The 23,548-nt window shown below is 42.7% G+C and overlaps 1 protein-coding gene across 1 annotated transcript in view; it reads right to left on the bottom strand.

The window, feature by feature from the left end:
• Nucleotides 1-23,548, bottom strand: part of plekhg2 (pleckstrin homology domain containing, family G (with RhoGef domain) member 2) — a 139,474-nt gene that overhangs the window by 25,325 nt on the left and 90,601 nt on the right. The window contains exons 7-8 of the mRNA XM_087174930.1: nucleotides 3,674-3,824; nucleotides 1,533-1,664 (exon numbers count right to left, since the gene is read on the bottom strand). Of these exons, the coding sequence (XP_087031056.1) occupies nucleotides 1,533-1,664; nucleotides 3,674-3,824 (283 nt within the window). The remainder of the gene's footprint in view (nucleotides 1-1,532; nucleotides 1,665-3,673; nucleotides 3,825-23,548) is intronic.

Raw genomic sequence — 23,548 nt, 5'->3', positions numbered from 1 at the left:
ATCCGTCATGGGTGTAGCACTTCTGACACCATGTATTGTTGGTCTCTATTAGTCTAACTCAACAACGTGCTGTTATCTCTGTAACTTTTATTTACACACCTTCGTCAGCTTAACATTACTGAACCACACTGACTCCACAGTGCCACAGCGCCACTCCTTGGCGCACTCCTGCCATTACACACACACACACACACACACACACACACAGGTCTGTAACGGTTGCTGAACGTGTCCATGTGTGAAGGAACAAATAAATAACATGTTCCTGTGTGTGTAATGAGGGGAACACGTGTTGGGGGAGTGGAGGAATGCAGCGGTTGTAGATTTGGACACCTAAAGGTCACCAAGCTGACCTCTGGCTGCCTGTCCGTCTCTGTACAGGCCCGAGGACGAGAAGCTGGCTGGAGGCTCTGTTCGCTGCTTCACACGCTCAGTCCAGTTGTCCAGTGAAACCTCACATCTTTCAAGAGTTTCAGGAAGTAAGAAAGCAGCTTTGTTTTTAGCTTGAACACTGTCCAATATCATCTGACCTGTGTCTACTCAGCACAAGCTGAGACCCTTGGGTTAAAAACATGTATACTGATCTTTGACTTTTAGCTGACAACTGTAAAACTGAATATCCACTGCACCATTATACAATATCATCTACACACTGATTTTTTGCAGGGTTGCAGGGAGGGGTGGACAGTAATGAAGTACATTTACTTCGTATTGAGTACTGTACTTTAGTATATATTTCTTTTAGTATTAACTTTTGACTCCACTACATTTCTATGAAGTACTCTTACTTGAAGCAGAGCTTTTAGTCAGTGAATGAATTTTCTTTTATTCTGAAATATGTGATAGACCATACACTGTGTTCATCACAGGAGAAAAACCAATCACAGCCAACTCCTCCACTGTCAGTCATGTTTGAAACTGTAAGTGTCCTAACTATGGCGTCGTCAGATAAAGATGAAGCAGAAGATTCTTCACCAGAGACCATGGTCTGATCTGAGGTCTGTGTATGAGGGTTTGGAAATAAAGAAAGATTCATTTAGTTTGAATGTTTGCTGTATATATGAAATATGTAAACGACAATGGCTTCTTCAGGTTCTACAATCAGTCAGTCAGTCAGGCAGTCAGTAGGTTGTTTCAGAGCCATTAGGTTCTGTAAATGTGGAACAATACAACAATGTGTTGATTCAACATCAACAACTCTCACTTGTATTTGAGTCATACTTGACCAGGAGGCTCTATACTCTGACTCCAAAGATGGAGCTGTGGCCTTTCTCCACCTCTGGTTGCAGGTGACTGGAGCCTACACCAGCTCACAGAGAGATGAGGTACACCCTGAACAGGTCACCAGACCAATCTTGGCTATCAGAAGGGAAATACTCCTCCTATCTCTACAAGACTGATATTGGTAAAATGGGGTGAAAAATTAGCCAAAGTAAATAATACACACTTTGTAACTTAACACAATCTTGTAGCCCTCAGACTGTGATCAAAAGAAAACATACAAATAGCATACAAACTGTGTGTGTGTTTACCTGCAGCCGTACAGCATGTTCCTGTTTTCTCTTCATGTCGTTAATGTACCAGGCGACAGCTGTCATGGTGATGATGGCGTCCTCAACAACCTCATATCCAGGGGCACTTTTATCAAAGTGTTTGGAAAGTTCCTGAGAGGAGACAGAACGGCTTCAGTGTAAAATTCAGACATGAAAGCAACATGGAAACTTTCCACAACATGTACTAGCAGGTGTTTGTCTAACAGAGGCTCAATAGAGAGACAAATCAAATTTATTTCTAACACATGGAAACACTTACAGTGTGCAAAGTTTTTTTTTTTTTTTTTTTAAGTAAAATCTCAAATGAAAGAAGAATAAAACACAACAAAACAATCAGCACCTCACTGGCTGATGCAGCACTTCATCACAGAAATTATTGAAGCAGGACCAATTGAGGATTATGGGAAAATCCCAGCACAGATCCAAAAATATGTTTGACCAGTGTTTAAAAAGCCCACTGTAGGCAGAGCAGCAACAACAGCAAATAATACAGGGCACACATCAGAGAACAAAGAGCAGGCTTCAAGTTTTAAGGTTAGAGTAAGGTTGTAATGTCCTCTGAACACATGAAGACACAGCTGTGTGTGTGTGTGTGTGTGTGTGTGTGTGTGTGTGTGTGTGTGTGTGTTGTCTGTTTTATAGATGAGACCGTCAGCTCCATGTCCTCAGATGCTACTGTTAAGATGTTTGAAAAGGTTTTGATCAAACTTATGATACAAGTGACAGCTGCAATTTATTAAAAATGTAGTTATATATAAATTCTGATCATGGATGGATTATCACCCAGGCCCCACACAGCCTGTATTCAGAAACTGAGCCAAAACTAGCCATCAAGACTTCTGGTACTTTGTGATGTCATAACAAAACAGTCCCCGCTCTCAGCCATGCCCCAAGCCCCGCCCACCTAGACCCACCATCCAACCTTGCAGGATTTGGTTTCTCTGAGTGTTTACCTGAAATCTGCTATATTTTTACTGGATGACTCAGAAAACAGTCAGCCAATCAGAAGAGAGGTTCAGAGCCTCCTCTTTTCTGTTGTTACTAGAGCTCTAGAGAGAAGCCTGAGAGAGGAGATGTAAAACTACATTGTGATGGTTTTTGGGTTTTATAACCACAAATATATCTTCTTATGGATCAACACTTCCAATAAAACACAGGACAAGAGGAAAATATGGAGCTTTAACTGGAAAAAAAACAAAATGTGAGCAGTGGGATGAGGTTAGCACAGTCCGTTCACATGTATTGTGTTTACGTGTGCATGTTTGAGTTTGTTTCTGTTTGTGTGTCTGGAACAGTTGTTAGTTTATCTGGTCATATCTTACTACTGGGAACCTCTGTGTAACACATTTCTCTTAAGTTGACGCTGCAATTTTTAGGTGGCCTCCATCTGACATGATGACGTCACGGTCTTATCCTTGTTTCACTGGTCCTGAGCTCTGACGACAGTAAAACCCGACAGATGTGAGTTGACAACAAAACACACATGTGGGACACACACACACTCACGCAGCCTTCATCTGTAAAATCAAAGAGGCACATACTTAGGAGTCCGTGTCCTTGGCTGTCCTCTGTCTCTGCTGCATATGTCTCACTCAGAGGAGGGGGAGTTTTATTACTGTGTGATTTTAGCCAAAGGCTCTGTTTACTGACAGGATACAGACATGTTGCCTGGATACCAAATCCATCAGCTTCCTCTGGGAAATCTCTCAGCCTCATTGAGTCTTCACAAAACTCAAGATGTTTCACACTCATCAGCAGTTATAGTCTGCATGTAGTATTTCAGATATTACCTGTAGGAGCAGGTGGGATTTTGTGTTAACTTAAGGTAATATCTGTCTCATTTGGGGGTATTTTCAGTAATACTTGAAGAAGTGGGTAGTATATGACATATTTGCTGTTTTGGCAGGTGGTATTTGAAGTCATTAATATAGTATTTCAGGAGTTACCTGTAGTTTTATGTACTCCATGTAGTATTTGGTAGTATTTGCAGTATCACCTGTGGTAGCAGGTGGTACTTGAGGTTCTACATGTAGTACTTGGTAGTATTTGCAGTATCACCTGTAGTGGCAGGTTGTACTTGAGGTTCTACATGTAGTATTTGGTAGTATTTGCAGTATCACCTGTAGTAGCAGGTGGTACTTGAGGATTCTCTGCACTGGTTTGAGCAGGTACGTCTCCAGAGGTAACGAATGGTTCAGAGTCATCTGTCGCTCCTGGAAGAAATGAACCAGACTTTCGTTCTTCATGCACTCCCTCAGTACTGCCACTGAGCTGTGGAGAGAGAGAGGAAGAGACAGAGAGAGAGAGCGAGAGAAAGAGAGAGAGAGATTATTACATTATAATAACAATACTGTTACTGTACCAACATAATTGTGATCCTACTTATTGCTGAGTCCCCAGCTTGTTTCCACAACTTGATTATACCATCTCCAAGAGTTGGTGAAGCTATTTAAAAAGCAGAGTTTTGCAAGCTACCAATTACTTCACACTGGAAGAAGTTGAACGACAGCAAAGCTACCTGAGGGAGAAAAAGCTATTTAGAAAAAGTGACTCAAACTAATTTAAAAAAAAAAAAAAAAAAAAAAAATCTAATTAACAACACACATGTGACACAAAATTATAACAAAATACAATACAAATACAAAAAGGCACATGCAGGAAAAATGAAATGCCCCACTATTCATGGGAAAGTGCTGGAATACTTTGGTTGTGTAAACAATAATTGCCTAAGTATGATAATGGAGATTTAGGAGGTTTAACTATGATGATGATGTAAATGTGTGACCATTGAGCAATGGCTGCCTTTGACTTTTGCAAATGCAATTCACAAAGAAAAAATGAACTGCCTGGACATGACCTCACAATGGCCAGGATGAAAAAGAAAGAAGAAAGGGGATGGGGCTGGTCAAAGTTACGATCGAGAAGCAATGGTAAAATAAGTATGAATAATTCCTTTCCTTTTATTGTTATAGTTTCAGTTGGTAACTACACAAAAATGGCCTGGATCAACCTGGGTCAACTTTTTTTGAAATGTGATGCAATGTCATGCAACAGAGCACTGCACTGGCAAAACAAATTTAGTTTTTTTTCTTATATTATTGTTGAGACTTTTTTAGAATTCGTCTTTGGTGCTTGGTGATCCAACACAAAGATACAAAATAATTAAATGCTTCTTCATTTATGACAAATGAGACTTTAGGACAGTCTGAATCTACATGTTTATATTTTGGTTTCTTTTCTACCTCAAATAATATGACTAAAAATCTGATCCAGGGTCCAATAAGACCTTTATAAACAGAACCAGAATCAGAATCTACCGACACTGGAGGAAGGGGGATGGATATTCAGGTAAGATGACAAACATCAACAGAGGGTGAGAGTTCAGCTGTAGACTCCTTTGATGAACATTTATCACAACATGAACACAGGAGGAGACATTTCTTAAGAAGAAGAAATTAGGAACAAAGGAAGGGAGGAGGAGGTCTAGACAATGACGGAGCAGCAGGAGGCGAGGGGGAACTCCTCGACTCTGATGAACATTCATCAGGACACGAAAGAAGGAGGGATTGAAGAGAGGTGAGGAAATGATGGAAGAAGAGGAGGAACAAAAAGACAGATTGAGGAGATTAAGATGGGACAATGGAGGAAAAAGACTCCACAGCTGTTTGGAGCTTTGACAGACATTCATTACAAGTTCAGGGAAGAAAGAAAGAAACTGACGAGATCAGAGAAATTAACATTTATCACAATGTGAACAAAGAGAGGGAGGAATCAAAGAGGACAAAGAGAAAAGAGTTACAGAGGAGATGAAGACGGAAAGAAAGTGAAGCTGTCTTGAAGATGGAAGATAGAGAAATGGAATAAAGGAATTTTGTCAATTATCAAGCACGATCCTGGAGATGATGGAGGAGAGGTGAAACTCCTCAACTGTTGAAAAGAGGAGCTGAGGAGGAACACGAAATGTCGCCCAGATGACGAAGAAAGAGGAGACACCAGAGGAAAAGGGGGATGGTGGAGGTGGAGACTCTTCAGCTGTTGGGTTCTCTGACAAACGTTTATCACAGCGTGGAGCCAAAAACTTTTGGACACCAGTGGTGAGATAGGAAAGAGGAAGGAGGGACGAGAAAGCAGCAAATAGGGGAAATCTGAAGAAGGGGGATGAAAAAGACGAAGGGGAGAAGAAGGAGAGGAGGAAGGAGGTCAAGGTAGCGATGGAGCTGGAGAGGAGAGATGAGGCTCTTTTCCTCCAGAAAGACATTAATCACAGGAAGGGGTCCAGGAATTCAGAGCAGCAGTAATATTTTCTACAGACACATAACTGATGTATTCAGCAGCGAAATCAACACTGAAACACAGTTCACCAGCAGCTTCATCAAGTATTCTTAGAATGTATCTGAAATGATTAAGTTTCTGTTCCACCACCGAGCTACATCTCTGTCACACATGACTGGTAATTTCAGTTTTGGCCACAGAGGAAAGAGTATTATTTGATCTATCTTATGCAGCCAGGTCATTATAAGGATGTAGGGTATATTATTGTAGAGGGTGGGTGATGACATTGGGTCTGTGGATGTGCAGAATTCATTGGCTTGGTCTCTAACCTCACCAGGGTAGAGACTAAAGCTTAATATCTAACTAGTGTAAGAAACCTTAACAGCTGCTGGTTTGCTGCACAGTTTATGTGCTGTACATACACCTGTCATCTACACAGCATAATTACATAAGAATTGTTATGGCTATTGACCTTTTCCATGTCATGTCACTGTACACTGTGTTGACAGTTTCTATGGTTACTGCTACAGTGTGATGATGTCGGGGCGCGGGGAATGCTGGGTACAAAAAAGTTGTTGTTGATTTTCTTAATAAATAATAAAAGCTAACGGGTGTTACACCGTGATTGTCTGCAGTCTTCCTCATTCATGCACATCTACATGGTGTCAGAAGTGAGCCGAATCTAATCTAAGATGGCACAAGGACTCCGCCGGATCGACCCGCTCGTCTTTAATGAGGATATCGCTCACAACTGGGAGAAGTTCAAGCGGGAATGGCACGTCTATAGCAACGCCGGGCTAACAACGGCTAGTAAGAAAGTGAAAGCCTACACGTTTCTTAACCTCGCCGGTCCGGAGGCACTGGATAAACTCGACATGTTTGATTTTGCGGATGAGATCGCGAGGACCCTGCCATGCTGGTAAAGAAATTTGAGGAACTATGCCTGCCAGTAAAGAACGTAATTATGGACAGACATGCATTCAACACAACTGACCAGAAACAGCCCGAGTCAATCCAGTCGTATGTTTCCACGTTGAAAGTAATGGCCAAGAAATGTGACTTCAGGACACTACATGATGAACTGATTAGAGACCGTTTGGTCTGCGGTATTCACAGTGACACTGTCCGTACACAGCTTTTGAAGGAGAAGAAACTGACACTAAATTCGGCCATTGAGATCTGCATGCTACATGAACAATCTGAGAAGGGCAACAGAGAACTAAAAAAGGAAGCAGAGGTGTGCACAGTGCAATTCAACCCATGCACAAACTGTGGTGGCCAACACGCACCTGACCGAAACAGGTGTCCAGCTCTCAACAAGCGCTGCAACACATGTGGAAAAATGAACCACTTCTCCAGAGGCTGCAAATCAGGCAAACCGTTTGCCACCAACAGGCGGGGGCAGGTTCCGTCCCCCAATGCACACAGGGGCAGATACACACATGTGAGTGAACTTGACACGCAGCCAACACAAGAGCCAAGTGATGTGTTTCGCTGCGAGACTGTAGAAATGTTTTAATGTGAGAGCATACACAAGCCAGAGGATGTGCTTGAGCAGGATGAAAGGTTTGCTGAACTGTCTGCATGCAACACTGGCAGACAACTGACTATGAAGATTGACACTTGGGCCAAATGCAACGTCATATCCAGGGCTCTTCTACAGCACATTGACCCTACTGCTCACATCAACCTCAGCAAATGAGCAAATCTTGTAGCCTACGGAGGTCACATAATCCAGACTCTTGGTGCGGCAGACATGAACTTTAGTTGCGGTTTGCTGCGATTCCAAGTTCTGGACAGAAACGTCAAGCCACTGCTGGGTCTCAGAGACAGTGTCAGACTCGGCTATTTGACTTTTGGACCAGAGGTGCATGCCATCGTCCAGCAGGAAGCGCCAGAGCTGACAGAGTACAAGGACCTATTTGACACCAGCACCATTGGCAAGCTGCCTGTGGTGTATCACATGCACCTGGATGACACCATGCACCCCACTATATGCGCTCCAAGACGGGTGCCACTGGCCATGAAGGACAGGATTGTTGCAGAACTGCATAGAATGACCCGACTGGGAGTCATCACACTGGTTAAGGAGCCCACTGAATGGGTTTCAGCCATGGTGGCTGCGAGCAAACGAGATGGTAGCATGAGGCTATGCATCGACCCCGTCAACCTCAACAAAACCCTGGAAGAGGTGATCGCTGACATGCCTGATGCCAAAATGTTCAGCATTCTGGATGCTAAGTGTGGCTTCTGGCAGGTGCCGCTCAGCAAAGAGTCCTCAAAACTCACCACCTTTATGACTCCTGTGGGTCGCTATGCTTTCCTACGAATGTCCTATGGCATCACCATGGGAAGTGAGGTTTTCCAAAGGTGCATGGAGCACCTTTTCGAAGGACAGCCGTGCGCAATTGTGATCGATGACATCTTGGTGTGGGGCTGCTCAAGAGAGGAGCATGATTTACGTCTCCGCCAAGTCATGGACAGGATACGGGCTGTCAATCTCAGACTGAACCCTGAAAAGTGCCGTTTCAGGGTCACAGAAGTTGCTTATGTCGGTCACCTGCTCACCAACCAGGGTGAGGCCGCCTGATTCCCCCGCCGGAGGACAAGCGCAGTCTCCAAAAGTTCCTAGGCATGACCAACTACTTGACCAAATTCATACCAGACTACAGTGAGACCACGGCACCCCTGCGCAAGCTGTTGCGCCAGGATGTAGACTGGTGCTGGCTGGAGCTCCACACAGCGGCATTCACCAAACTCAAAGAACTCATCGCAGGTCCCCCGGTGCTGCAGTACTTTGATGTGCACCAACCTGTTGTACTGTCGGCTGACGCTTCACAGCACGGACTGGGTGCTGTCTGCCTCCAAAACGACAGGCCGGTGGCTTTCGCTTCAAGGGCCTACACAGAGACTGAGTCACGCTACGCTCAGATTGAAAAAGAGCTCCTGGCCCTTGTCTATGCTTGCACAAAATTCCATCACTACATATACGGACGGGCTGTAACTGTCGAGACTGACCATCAGCCACTCATTACCATACTAAATGATGATGCTCCGCCTGCAGCGTTACAACCTCGAGGTCATCTACAAGAGGGGCAGGGAGCTCTACGTCGCTGATGCTCTCTCCCGTGCACATCTGCCCTCCACTGACCAGGCTGAGGAAATGGAGGAGTACGAGGTCATCCTCTCCTCACACAGGGTTGAGGAACTGAAGCGTGAGACATTGGCTGATCCCGTGTGCCGGCGTCTCTCTGAGGTCGTTGCTGCAGGCTGGCCCGATACATTTAGGGAGGTACCACGTAATCTGAGGCCATTCTACGCCATGAGAGATGAACTCACAACTGACAGTGGCTTGCTCCTCCGTGGACAGCGGTTCATCATTCCACATTCCCTCCAGCGTTACTACATGCAACAGCTGCACCAGGGCCACCCTGGTCTCGAGGCCACAAAGCGCAGGGCCAGGGAGACAATGTTCTGGCCGACCATCTACAGTGATATTGAAAGAGAAGTTTCCAGGTGTGCCCCTGTAATGCTCTCAAGCCACACCAGCCTAAGGAGCCCCTTCAACTACATGAAATCCCTGACCTACCGTGGTCCCTCACCGCAGCAGATGTTTTTGAGTGGGAGGGAAAAGAGCATCTTGTGCTTGTTGACTCTTACTCTGGCTGGTTCGAGATAGACCGGCTCCCAGGCACAACAAGTGCCACACTTGTAGCCAAGCTTAAACGCCACTTTGCTACTCACGGAGTGCCACAGCAACTCATGACAGACAATGCTGCTTACTTCACAAGTAGGGAGTTCCAGGAATTTGCTCGCAAGTGGGACTTCTGTCATGTCACCAGCAGTCCCCTGTACCCTCAGTCCAACGGGCTTGCTGAGAGAGCTGTGCGCTCAGCAAAGCACCTGCTGGAGAAATGTGCACGAGATGGAATGGACATAGATGCAGCTCTCCTCAGCCTACGTAACATGCCCAGGGACGGGCTGCCGTCGCCAGCTCAATGCCTGCTTTCTTGGCGCACCAGGGCTTTCATTCCCATGTCCAAAGCCATATACTCACCCAGAGTGGAGACACATGTCCAAATGGCCCTGACACAGGCGAGACAGAGAGGAAAAGCCTACTACGACAAATCAGCTAGGCCGCTGGCTCCACTGCGAGCTGGGCAGACAGTGAGAATGTAAAATACGAAAAAAGGGGGAGGACAACAGATATATGTTACATGTTCTGCATTTACACATTATATGCATAACCCACATGTTCATTCTATAGATGCTTGGGGTTTCGTCATAATGCAAGTCTGTGTTATTGTCTATTATGTGCTTCGTTGACATATAACTTAAGTGGGATGTAGACTGTGTTGACAGTTTCTATGGTTACTGCTACAGTGTGATGGTGTCGGGCACGGGGAATGCTGGGTACAAAAAAGTTGTTGATTTTCTTAGCTTATAAAAGTTAACGGGTGTTGCACTGTGACTGTCTGCAGTCTTCCTCATTCATGCAGATCTACAGTCACAACCTCTGTTCATCTGTTCGCAAGAGCTGCTCTCTGCTCTTCCTCCTTTATATTACTCTTAGGGCACCACTTTACAATCAGACTATCTTTGTAAAGGATTTATAAATGGTTTATAAATAGGTTATTAATAAGCTTGTTAACACTTTATAAATCATAAATAAACAATACATTCATACACTGATGCAGGCTCACTATTTGGCAAGATCAGGTTAATGCTTACTACTCATTAATCTTACTAATGACTTACTTGTATTTATAACTGGTAAAAGAGAGACTTATAGTAACTCATTAAAAGGTAGTAACTCATTAGTAAGATTAATGAGTGTTGGCTGTTCCTCTGACGAACCTTACATTTCTGTTGCCATTTTGTTTAAAGTTGGTCTTTGCTGACATGAATTTTTGTTTGTTTCATTACATCACACTGTCTAGTTACACTGAAGCTGAAAATCAAAACTTAAAACTAATCTTTATGTTTTAACTTGCAGTTAGAACCTTACTGAGTTGTAACTGTTACCATTCTACCACCAATGGGTCGGCCTTGGTCTCAATGAATCAGTTAAACCCAGTAAATACAGCAGTCCATGTTGTTCTTCTGATGAGATTACTGTAAACTTTCTGAACTGCATCACCCTAGAGATCCTTTGCTCCCACTGCTCCCATCAGGCTATACAACACCTCACCCAAAGGAAGTGGACTAATCTAATTATTATTGCTTATTTATTATTAACTGTTTTTATTGTTATTATTTTTATCAACAATGAGCAAATGGACACATGAATTTCCCCTAGGGGATAAATAAAGTATCTATCTATCTATCTATCTATCTATCTATCTATCTATCTATCTATCTATCTATCTATCTATCTATCTATCTATCTATCTATCTAACCCACCAAGGTGGCCATGATGTCAACTTTCAAAACACAGTATATCATCATATTCCTGGTCCAAAGAGGATGAATCCTTCAGATAAATCATCAGTCTGTTGTTTGTTGTGTCCAACACGTTCATATTGTGACTGTAATGCACACTGCAGTCTCTATGGGACACTAATCAGACTTTTGCACCTTCTGCTGTACTTTAGTACAAATGTTTTCAGGCATATGATCACTGCCAGAAGTGAAACTCTACAAGAACAAAACCTTTTCATTCATACTAACATAACACACAAAAAAAGCCCTGACGGGGCCTCCAAAGTCGTCTGAGAGTAGTGAGTCTGTAATCTGTGATCTCAGACTGGAGGAAACTGAGTCCAGCCTCAGATAAACACCACCCTCTGCATGAAGAATTCAAAGCATATGGCAGATATGAAAAATGTACACTAGAGACATTCCTCGAAACCGGACTTTAAAGATTCCCATCCAATCAACCTTTAGGAAAGACTTGTCGCTTCCAGCACATGAAACTCACCAACATAAGAGCTATGGAGGTTAATTTGTTAATTTATTTTCTGTTCACCTCATGTTGTTTAATTGTCCAAACAGATACGTGTAAATTGATTTGATACAAACAGACAGACATCAATGTTGGTCTCTGCTGGTCGTGCAGGTTGAAGCCAACTTCATCTCTGCCTCCATATCCTCCCAGACTCTAGGTAATTACAGCTACTCCCATGAGCTTGAATTCATCTCCACCAATCAGAGGTAACATGACACCAGCCTCCAGTCTGCACAGCCACTCCACTCCACAGACCTCTTCAACTCTGTACTTCCCCTTCACTCTGCCTTCAAATTTTGTTTGCATTTGCAAAAAGTAGTTTCCAACGTCCAAATGACAATGACATTGTATGTTAGTATCATACACTGTGTCAGTGTACTGTATAGTGTTATAATTCATTTTTTGTGGCTTTTTTCATTTTTTATTGTATAGTTCAGTGAAACTCTATGAGTATAACTGAATAATCTAGCTTTATCTCTATCAAATTAACTCAGTTATTTTGCTAGAACCAATCAACATCAGGCACTTACTATTTTTCACAATTACTGAAGAAATATATAAATTTAAGAGTTGTTATTTCTAAGTTGTTATGCTGTACATTTTAACAACATGTTAACAACATGTTACAGCTGAAAACATCGCATTCACACCTATAAATTAACATGAACACATGCATGACGCTCATGGATGGACTGAGAGTGAGTAAGACTAAAGTTTTGCTTGTGTTCGCTCACACACTGCTGTTATCCACAGATCTCTGCTCTGCTCTTTTCAGTGGTTGCACTGATCAGGGATCAGGTAAATGCGACAGCAGCTCCTTATGTCCTCTGTGTGATCATATGCATCTTGGAAAGATGGATGTATTTACAGGGAAGCAGGGCTATCAGATTCAGCAGGACGTCACATGAAGTAGTCAAGTGTAAAGTTAGTTGCTAAGATGGAGATTTATGCAGTGCAGTTGGGAGCAAAGTTGTAGTGCTATTTGTTTAAGTACCAGAACTCACCTCCTCCGCTCTGTCTTAATCACAGGTAGAGCTGCTCTTTATAACAACCTCATGAATTTATGATGATTTCTGCCTACTTTATGAACAGTTTCTTCATGTGTGAATGAGGAATGGAAGGATGTTTTCTGTCTTTTCATCTTTACTAATCAACCATTTAATTCACTGAGCAGCTCAGAGGCTATCAGCAGCTACTGGCATCTTTTAAGGGGGATTGTTTTCTTGCATAGTACTCAATGAATAATTGATGTCTGGAAATCGATCGATATACTTTAAATATCAATATGACAATTTTGACCATTTCATTTGTTTTTATTAGCTCTCTTCATAACATATGCTTTAGTGATGATTGGATCTTCAAGTGATAAAAAATTTATATAAATATCAACCAGATTATATGAACTGCAGATATTTTATTTCATCACTTCGAGAAAAAAACTAGTGGAGCTTCATTCCAGTGCGCTCCAGCAGCACTACACCTGTGGTTGGGAGGAGAAAGGTTGAGGATGAGGGGAAGAAAGAGATTGCACCAATGGCCCAAATGTCTTTAAGTTCCTCTCCAGACATGTTTTAAACTATGTAAAATCCTACTGTGATTCATATTTAATTTAACATTGTTTTCCCACATAAAATGTGAAAAAAATCAAAACTGGGTCTGAAGCTCTTACTCTTACTTCCTGATTGAGAAATGTGGATCAGGCCTTGAGCCCCGCCCACCACCTGCTTGCTTCAGGTGGATAGGTGACAGAGCAGAGATAATCAAGATGGTTAGAGGAAACATCAAAGACTCAGCCACATGTGCCACATCATATGTCTTGTATTATATAAAAACGTCATATGGACATTAACAAGATTAAACATGTGATTTTCTTTAACTTAAAGATGTCAGTGAACATTTGTAAACCATCTCCACATAGGACTTCACCTAATCTAAACTTAGTAACCTGCACCGTTACTCATAACATACTTTCACTTTCATGTGCCATCAGTTTGACTGTTCCTGGAACAGTTCACTACTCTGTTAAAACTTGGCTTTAAAGACCTCACCCCCGCCCAGCCTCCAAAGCCCCCCTGGCTCTACAGCTCATCAATTTACAGCATTACAAACAGCACACACATCCAAGTTGAGCTTAGCAGCATAAATTAGCCCAGCATCTGTCTCGGTCATCCCCCTGGATCTACGCAGAGATCAGACCTGTGTCTGCTAATGTCATTTTAATAGCAGCCTGTTTCATGATACATTAGCCTACACTGATACAAAGTGTTATGATATTTGTGAAAGAGAAAAGATTTCTTTAAAGCACCTCAGTTCTGCTTTTGGCAACTTCAGATGGCAGAGAAGCTGCATTCCTGGAGCCATTTTGTTATTTGGCATGTTTCTCTTTTTATGGAGGATAACTAACCAAACAAAGACTCTCATCTCATGTTCCCCACGGGGCTGCACTGGAGTTCACAAACCTGCAATCCAGCACATTTCCCTCCAAATATGACCCAGCGGATCACAGTGGAAAAATGTAGAGCAGACGCTGACAGAGACCAACTGTCTTCACTTCTGGTAATTACATTACTGTCTCACTTTGAATGCACTGAGCACTTTGATTTGAAAATAACACACATGCTCACTGAATGAATGTATGTGTTAAGGTATGATTGCAAATACTGACCAGATACTAGAATTGACTTTTCAATCAGAAAAATCCTGGTTCCAGACCATCACCGCCCACATAGATCATTATTATGTGGGTGCTGGGGAGGTTGGACACCCACAGTAAATTGTGAGCACCAATCCAGACACTACACTGTGCGGTAACCGAATCAGAACAGTAATGCTGTCCAGTAAAGACTCAGAGGAACTGCCACAGTGTCAAAGCAGGGAGGTTTAACTGAACTAAATCTGTGTGTCTTCATTTGTATATTCCTTAGACGTTTTTTTTGACCTTGCTGTTGGTTCACGGTGTTTCGGATCAACAAGCGTCCCTGTTATAAGGTGACCATCAACAGAAAGTGTACTATGTACGCCGTGTATATGCTGTTGTCCACATTTAAAGATGGCTTAGCTGGTTACTAGGTCTTGCCAGCTTTCATGTGTGAAAAACCAGGACACTCAGAAAACGACTCATGGTGGGGTCGTGGATGTGAATGCGTACAGCAGTTTTCAGATAATAAGGTAAACGTTCGTATTTCTACCACCGGTCAAATAAAAATAAGTCTATAGGCATGGCCATTTGCTAATCGTCACTGTTGTACCTGTTTTCACATGTTTACAGACATAGGATTAGACATAACTAGGAAGAAAAAAGAAAAGCAGTAGAAGGGAACAAATGAACTTTTATTTGAAACTATTAAACTCTAAATTAGAAGTGCATCTTTGCAAAAACTGAAACAATTTGTCACACGAAAGAATATAGATTTATATAGAAGAATATACATCTTCTGGGGCCGGCGCTCAAAAAAGAGAACAATCCCAGGAAAACCAGGACGGGTGGCTACGCTATTGGTTACCGAATAGGAGGAGAGGGCAACTGCTTCAAGGCCCCACATGTCCAGGTTTACACAGTAAAAATCAGTAGGTTCAAAGTTGAACCCCTGTGGGTAAACGTATTGTAACACCCATGCAAATATGGATTATACCAGTACCCATGGGTACAAACCCACCCACAAGGGGATTGATTTGATCCATTTGACACCAAGTCTAAACAACCAATGGATTCTGGTTAAATATACCAAACAATATTGTTTTGGTGCTATATTAATCTACACCGGAGCTCATCAACCATGTTTTGCTCCAGGGCCCCTTAAGGATTTATCTGACCATGGAGAAAGTCTGAAAATAGTTAAAAAGAAGCAAGTGAATATGGACTAATCATTTAATTGAAATAAATCAATTACAGTTATAAGCCCTTTAACAGAGCAGCCCCAATTTGTGGTAAGTGAGACATGTAAGAGTGGATTATATGAGGAGCCAGCCCTATAATCACAGATGTTGTTTACTGACTGACTGGGTGAGTGATCATAGTTCCACCATTGGTCACCGAATGCCATGTGACTGTCTTTGCTCGTGTGTGTTTCCTCATTGGTTGTTGCTCTTTCAAAATGAAACAGTTTCTATTAGGGGGCATTCACAGTCTGCAGTGTTTCCAACTTAGAGACTCTGTCGCTAGATTTACAAGCTTTTTCTCAATAAAAGCACTGAGTGACAAATCTATTGGACAAACTTTAGTTACTAAGAAGAGTCTCCAGTGCTGCCTCTCTCTCTGTGTGTCTGCTCTGCAGAAGTTTGTTACCCAGACAGAGGCTGTGCTCTGTGTGAGAGACAGAATAAGAAAGATATTGTATAGTGTCTCTTCTAACTTTCTCTCTGAGTGATCATTTTATAGTAAACACAGTTGAAATCACAGCTCAGTCTTTATCTTTAACTGATGTGTTTGTCATGGTTGATGTCATGGTTATAAAATCAGGATTTTAGCAGCAGCAGAGCAGCAGCTTAGAGACTAAGAGCTAAGAGACTGCTGGTTAACATGTAGTCTTAATTCACTTCAAACTTGTTCCGCTGTCATGACAACAGAAACAGAAAAACATGTAAATGAGAACAGTTTCATTGTGAATTCAGCTATAATAAAGTGCCCAACAATTTTCAACCACATCCTCGATTTTGCATACTGACCAAACGTGGTCCAGAGAGATACCAGGTTTTGACCGGGTTTTGTTGGTTTACCGCAGGACAATGTCACTTGTTTTTACAGCAGCTTCACATCTACCAATCTGACTTCATTGTTAAGTGCCTGTGGCCCGGCTGCTCTGTACATGTTTGATATGACCTCAGAAATAAAGTAGGTTGATTTGACTGATAAACTGATTGACCTAACTGAATGGTAATGTGACAATCAGTTCATAGATTTCGTATGTGTTTTGGGGGCCCTCCTAGTGCCTTGGACTCCCCTCATGTTTATGTTACATGCAGCAGCAGAATAAGTGAGCATTCGGAGCAGTGAGGCCTGAGGGGATCCAGCAGGAGAAGCAGCGATGCAGCTCTGAAAACTGGAGCCAGAGACACAGAAAGTTTCTGAGTTTGGTGGTCTGAAAGCATTTGACCTACTTATTTTTATTTGAGTTTAATGGAGCTGTAAGGAGGCGACAGGCAGAGAGCAGAGAGTGGAGTGAGGTGAAGGAGGGGTCGACTTCCACACTGACAATGGAAACTGACACACACACACACAAGCTTGTATGGATTTTGATGAAGACTTTTACTATGTATGTATGCAGTGATTTAAGTGCATGGAGTCATATGTATGCACACACACACACACACACACACACACACACACACACACACACACACACACACACACACACACACAGCTGGGCAGTGATCCAGTCAGGCCAAACATCTGCCTGTCAGATTGATGGAGAGGAGATGGTGTGTGAAATTAGCTGTGATTCTCTCAGTCTACAGAGAATAAAAGACACACACACACACACACACACACACACAGACACGCACATAAAAAAACACACAGAATAGGAAAATTGGGGTGAAGGATGACAGTGTGTATCTGTACAGCGCAATAAAAGAGTTTAAAAACAGCATTTTGAAAACTTTAATACTTGTTTGTGCTCTGATGAGTTTCTCTTATCGGTGTCTTTTATCTGAGTTAGTATGACAGACACTTTTATATAGTTCAGTACTCTGACACCAAGTCCTCCACGATTCACCTTCCTGGTCTAACTCATTCTCAGTGAGGAATATGACCAGTCCACTCACTCAGCCTCTCTTCTCCACACAGTTTTTAATTAAATTTCCTTTTCGAATCTGATTGTTGGAACAGCTGATGAATTGTGACCAATGTGCCCTGCCTTCTTAGAAGAGCACTCACTGCATGTCATTGACAGGTTAAAAAAAGAATCCAAATCAATGCAGCAGAGCCAGAGGTATCTTTTTTATTCCACCCATTCTTCTTCCTTGTCAAAACCCAGGACCTACATGTACCCACAATGCAACTCAACCACTGAAAGTTGGGTGGGAGATCTGTCATCTGTTCCTGACAAACTCTGAATGAAAAAAGAGTGTGGTTTATGAGCAGAGAAATGTGTTTTAGTAGAAACACAGAGAATTCTGCTTTATGGAGCAGAAGAAGAGTCTGGAGCAGGATCTTTGTCTAATCCAGAACATCACACACACACACACACACACACACACACACACACACACACACACACACACACACAGGCAGACAGTCAGATGTTTGGCTGAATGTCTGTGTGTGTGTGTCACTGTGTGTTTCACATCTTAAACCAAAATGGTTTTGATTCAAAGTCGTGAATTTCAACAATGGATGTGGTTTGATACTCATCCTGAAAATGAGTGAAAACACAGTCATGTGCTCTTCATCTTCAAAACACTTTTCAACAATTCCACATGCTGATATAATAAAACTACACACAGTAAATACAATAATAAGTAAAACCTTTAAGATTGAAGACAGTAAATTGAAGGAATTCATCTAATAAATGATTTTACTAAACGTCAGCACATATAAAGAACAAAGCAGAACAATATCTGTGGGTGTGGACTTAGGAAGCCACAAGCTGACCAGACCTCTGTAGCCTCATCTCTGCTGCAAGCTCCAGGCTCCAGGCTCCAGGATACATTAGCCACTAGCCAGCCATGATCAGAGCTGGTCCAATTACATAGTTGATGAGGAAAGGAGCTTCAATGCTTCCTATCTTATCTCCTTTAGCAAAGGAAACACTGGACCTTCCTCTATGAAAGGAAAGGAGAAATGCCATCCTACAATTCCTTCCTTAAAGTGGCGCACCATTGTAGTTTCACCACAGCAGACCCACATAAATGTATTGACAACAGAGCTGCTGTTTTATGTTTGTGACTCGAACTGATGGAAATCCTTGTCTGATGGACTGAAACCCAAATCCCTAAATATAGATTTCTCTTTAAATCAGTTAGGAGTCATCATAGGAACAAGTAGATTGAATTTATAGTGAACAATATCATCATCATAACAAAATACTACAGCCTATACATAAATATTGTTTTTTGATATCCCCTCACTGTGTAAAGGACTAAAAATGAATTTTCTCTACTTAACAAAAGTATAAAAATGTCAAAAGCGCCTACGACAGGACACTATAAATTTATGCCGGAATATAATTTATTCTGATCTCTTGCTCAGTTCCTTATTTCTTTTTAATTATTTATATTTTTTATATATTAAGCTTAGTGTAAGTGCAGTTGGATTCCCTCAGCACTCTGGTGTGTTTTCCTACATCCTTATGAATTCTCCTTCACTTCTTTCCTTGACCTCAAGACATTTTCCATCAAGGTCAAGGAGAAGGGTTTAGAGAGATTATTTTGACTTTTCGAGTGGAGCCCAGATCTCCCACCCAACTTTCAGTGGTTGAGTTGCATTGTGGGTACATGTAGGTCCTGGGTTTTGACAAGGAAGAAGAATGGGTGGAATAAAGAAGATATCTCTGGCTCTGCTGCATTGATTTGGATTCTTTTTTTAACATGTCAATGACATGCAGTGAGTGCTCTTCTAAGAAGGCAGGGCACATTGGTCACAATTCATCAGCTGTTCCAACAATCAGATTAGAAAAGGACATTGAATTAAAAACTGTGTGGAGAAGAGAGGCTGAGTGAGTGGACTGGTCATATTCCTCACTGAGAATGAGTTAGACCAGGAAGGTGAATCATGGAGGACTTGGTGTCAGAGTACTGAACTATATAAAAGTGTCTGTCATACTGACTCAGAGATAAAAGACACCGACAAGAGAAACTCATCAGAGCACAAACATTAAAGTATTAAAGTTTTCAAAATGCTGTTGTCACTGTTTTCAAACTCTTTTATTGCGCTGTACAGATACACACTGTCATCCTTCACCCCAATTTTCTTATTCTGTGTGTTTGTATATGTGTGTGTGTGTGTGTGTGTGTGTGTGTGTGTGTGTGTGTGTGTGATGTTCTGGATTAGACAACGATCCTGCTCCAGACTCTTCTTCTGCTCCATTAAGCAGACCTCTCTCTGTATTTCTACTAAAACACATTTCTCTGCTCATAAACCACACTCTTTTCTCATTCAGAGTTTGTCAGGAACAGATGACAAATGCTCAGGGCTGTTTTTACAGCAGAGTGTCGACAGGTTTCAGTTTCACTCAACAAACAGACGTTTAAACATAAATCAAAACTGACAGAATAAAGTTCTGTGATCACCCCCCACAGGCTGCAGTGTTCATCTCAGCCAAACAACACAGTCCCGATGGTTCACCTGTTCTAAGAGTGTTTTCACACCTTTGCTTTTTAGTCCAGTTAAACCAAACCCTGGTTGATTTTCCACCTCAGTACGATTTGTTTGTCATGTCCATGAAGAGACGTTAAGTTATGTTTAGTTTTGTCTGTCTCGTGACTTCTTGTTTTATTTTGAAAACCTAACTCTCCTCTCGGTTCAGGTAACTTCCTCCTTCCCTTGTGTGTTTCCCACTGGTCTGATTGTCTGCCCCGCCCTGATTGTTTCCACCTGTTTCCCGTTACCTTGTGTGTGTATATAGTCTGCGTTTCCCTTTGTCCTCTGCCAGTTCGTCTTGTTGCCGGAGAACCACGCCAGCCACATTGTCCCATGCCAGGTTTTGAATTCAAGATTACGTTTTGCCACAGTCTTCCTGTACATTATTTTGATACTTTGTCTTTTCCTGTGTCCTGAATTTTTTTTTTTTTGTTGGTTTTCCTCGAAAGAGCGATTTTTACTTGGATACTTTGAATATATATTCCTCTGTTAGAGTGATTTTCCGTTGATACTTTGTTATTAAAATATTGTTGATTGGTACTTTCTCTTGGAGTCGTGCAACTGGGTTCAAGTCTTATTTCAGTTGTTACAGCATCACTCCAACATAGCCTAAATAAGAGACCAGAGATGCAACAGCAATATGTGGCCTTCATGGGAAAGATATTGGAGAACGATCATGCGGAGGTAGCACCATCATTAGGAGAGAGTGAAGAATGCTGGTACCTGCCAACCTTTGGGGTGTTTCACCCACAAAAACCAGGCCAAATCAGGGTGGTGTTTGACTCAAGTGCCAAACACTTTCTCTCAATGATGTGCTACTCTCAGGCCCTGATCTCAACAATACACTTCTTGGAGTTCTAATGCGGTTGCTATCCTGGCAGATATACAGCAGAGGTTTCACTGCTTCTTGGTGCAACGGGACTACAGGAACTACCTGAGATTCCTGTGGTACAAGGAAAATGATGTGACAAAAGAAATCATAGACTACAGGATGAAGGTTCATGTTTTTGCCAACAGCCAGTCCACTGCTGTAGCTATCTATGGACTCAGAAGAGCTTTCAGAGAGGGTGCACAGGAACATGGAACTGATACAGTCAACTTTGTGGAGTGCCACTTCTATGTGGACGATGGCCTTCGTTCTTTGCCAACTAATGCTGAAGCCATCGACTTGTTACGCAGAACACAGACTTCACTTGCTGAATCAAACCTCAGGCTTCACAAGTTTGCTTCCAATAGCCAAGAAGTCTTGGAAGCTTTCCCACCTGAAGACTGTGCAGCAGTTGTGAAGGATGTAGACTTCAGTGGAGATGCTGCACCTACTCAACGCAGCCTAGTTCTCCTATGGGAGATAACAAGTGACACGTTCACCTTCTCCATGGCAAATGTCATCAAGCCATTTACTCGTCGTGCTGTCCTCTCCACAGTGTCCAACAGTGTTTTCGACCCCTTGGGTTTTCTGGCCCCAGTCTCAATACAAGGAAGAGCCCTCCTGCAGGAACTCAGAGCTGAGTTGTCTGACTGGGTCATGCCGCTACCTGAAGATAAGCTCAGTAAGTGGGAGGCCTGGCAAGACTCACTTCAGGACCTGAGACACCTTCATGTACCACGTACATACACAGCAGCTTCCCTAGCCAAGGCAGTACATGTAGAGCTCTGTGTGTTTTCTGATGCATCTACCGAAGCCATCGGTGCTGAAGGCTGTACAGGAAGATGAAGAAGCTCACGTTGGATTCATCATAGGGAAGTCCAGTCTTGCGTCTCAGTCTGAACCAACTATTCCAAGGCTTGAACTTTGTGCAGCAGTCTGTGGAAATGGCAGACCTAATTCATGATGAATTGGCTAGATTCCACAAAGTTCTACACTGACAGCATAGTGGTTCTGGGCTACATCTATAATGAATCCAGATGCTTCTACGTTTATGTCCATAATAGAGTTCAGCGCATTCGCCAAACCACAAGGCCTGAACAATAGCACTATGTGCGCACGGAGGATAATCCTGCTGACCATGCATCGAGGTCTGTTCCTGCCTCGCTCCTAGCACAGACAACGTGGTTTACAGGACCCTAATTCCTGCTCAACTTTCCCAACAAGCCAGAACAAGTTCAGTCTTTTGACTTAGTCAAACCAGAGCTGGACGTGGACGTCCGTCCACCAGTAAGGAACTATGCTACAAAACTTCAAGAGACAGGCCTCAACACAGAATGCTTTTAAAGGTTCTCAGCTTCAATTCTCTTGTTCAAGCTATAGCACTCCTAATTCACACTGCAAGGTCCCACAATCTCTCTGTAAAGGATGACATAAGTGTGATCTGCCTCGCACTCCAGAAGAATTATCTCAAGCGAAGGAAGTCATCATCACAGCTGTTCAGAAGAGAGCATTCCCAAAGGAATTTGAAGCTTTGACGACGCACAAGTCAGTCCCTCTAAGCAGCAGTCTTCGTCACCTCAGTCCAACCTTGCAGAACAATCTCATCTGTCTTGGAGGCTGACTGAAAAATGCTAACCTGGATATTGGAGAGAAGAACCCAATAATCCTCCCAAAGGATGATCATGTTTCCTTGTTGCTTGTTAGACATCATCATGCTCTGGTCAAACACCAAGGCCGTCACCTGACAGAGGGAGCTGTCAGGGACTATGGCTCTTGGGAGGGAAAAGGCTCATCAACTCAGTCTTACACAAATGTGTAACCTGCCGTGAACTTAGGGGCAAAATGCAAGAACAACGCATGGCAGATTTGCCACCAGAGAGCCTCCAAACTTGCCCTCCTTTCACGTACGTGGGGTTGGACGTCTTCGGACCCTGTTCCATCACCACTAGACGTACAAGGGGAGGACAAGCTGAGAGCAAGCAGTGGGCTATAATGTTCTGCTGCATGAGCTCCAGAGCTGTGCACATTGATGTCATTGATTCAATGGACACTTCAAGCTGCATCAATGCTTTAAGGTGTTTCTTTGCCATAAGAGGACCTGCCAAAAAGCTAATGTCTGATTGCAGCACAAACTTCAAAGGAGCATGTAAGGAGCTTGGAATGAGCAAAAACCAACCAGACACCATTGTGCAGAGGTACCTAAATCAACAAGGGTGCTCATGGGAATTCAACCCCCCACATGCCTCGCACATGGGTGGTTCTTGGGAACATCTAATTGGGGTGGCCAGAAGAATTCTGGACTCAATGTTTCTTGAGTAGCACATCTGTTTAACCCACAAAGTGTTGTGCACACTATTAGCAGAAGTGACAGCTATTATCACGCAAAGCCACTAATCTCAGTTTCAAATGACCCTGAGGATCCATTCGTTCTGTCACCATCGATGCTTTTAAACCAGAAAGTTGGAGTCCCACCTCCACCAGGAGACTTTACAGACAAAGACCTCTTCACCAAGCAATGGAGACAAGTACAGGCTCTTGCCAACAAATTCTGGACCTATTGGAGTCGATAGTACTTGCCAACTTTGCAGCACCGGAATAATGTTCAGAG

The sequence above is a fragment of the Seriola lalandi genome, unplaced genomic scaffold (genome assembly GCF_002814215.2).
Source record: "Seriola lalandi dorsalis isolate HSWRI2012SDOR001 ecotype SW California unplaced genomic scaffold, Sedor1 jcf7180002054399, whole genome shotgun sequence".
In the NCBI taxonomy this organism is placed as follows: Eukaryota; Metazoa; Chordata; class Actinopteri; order Carangiformes; family Carangidae; genus Seriola; species Seriola lalandi.
The sequence above is the reverse complement of the archived record's forward strand: the minus strand, read 5'-3'. Positions and strand labels throughout refer to the sequence as shown.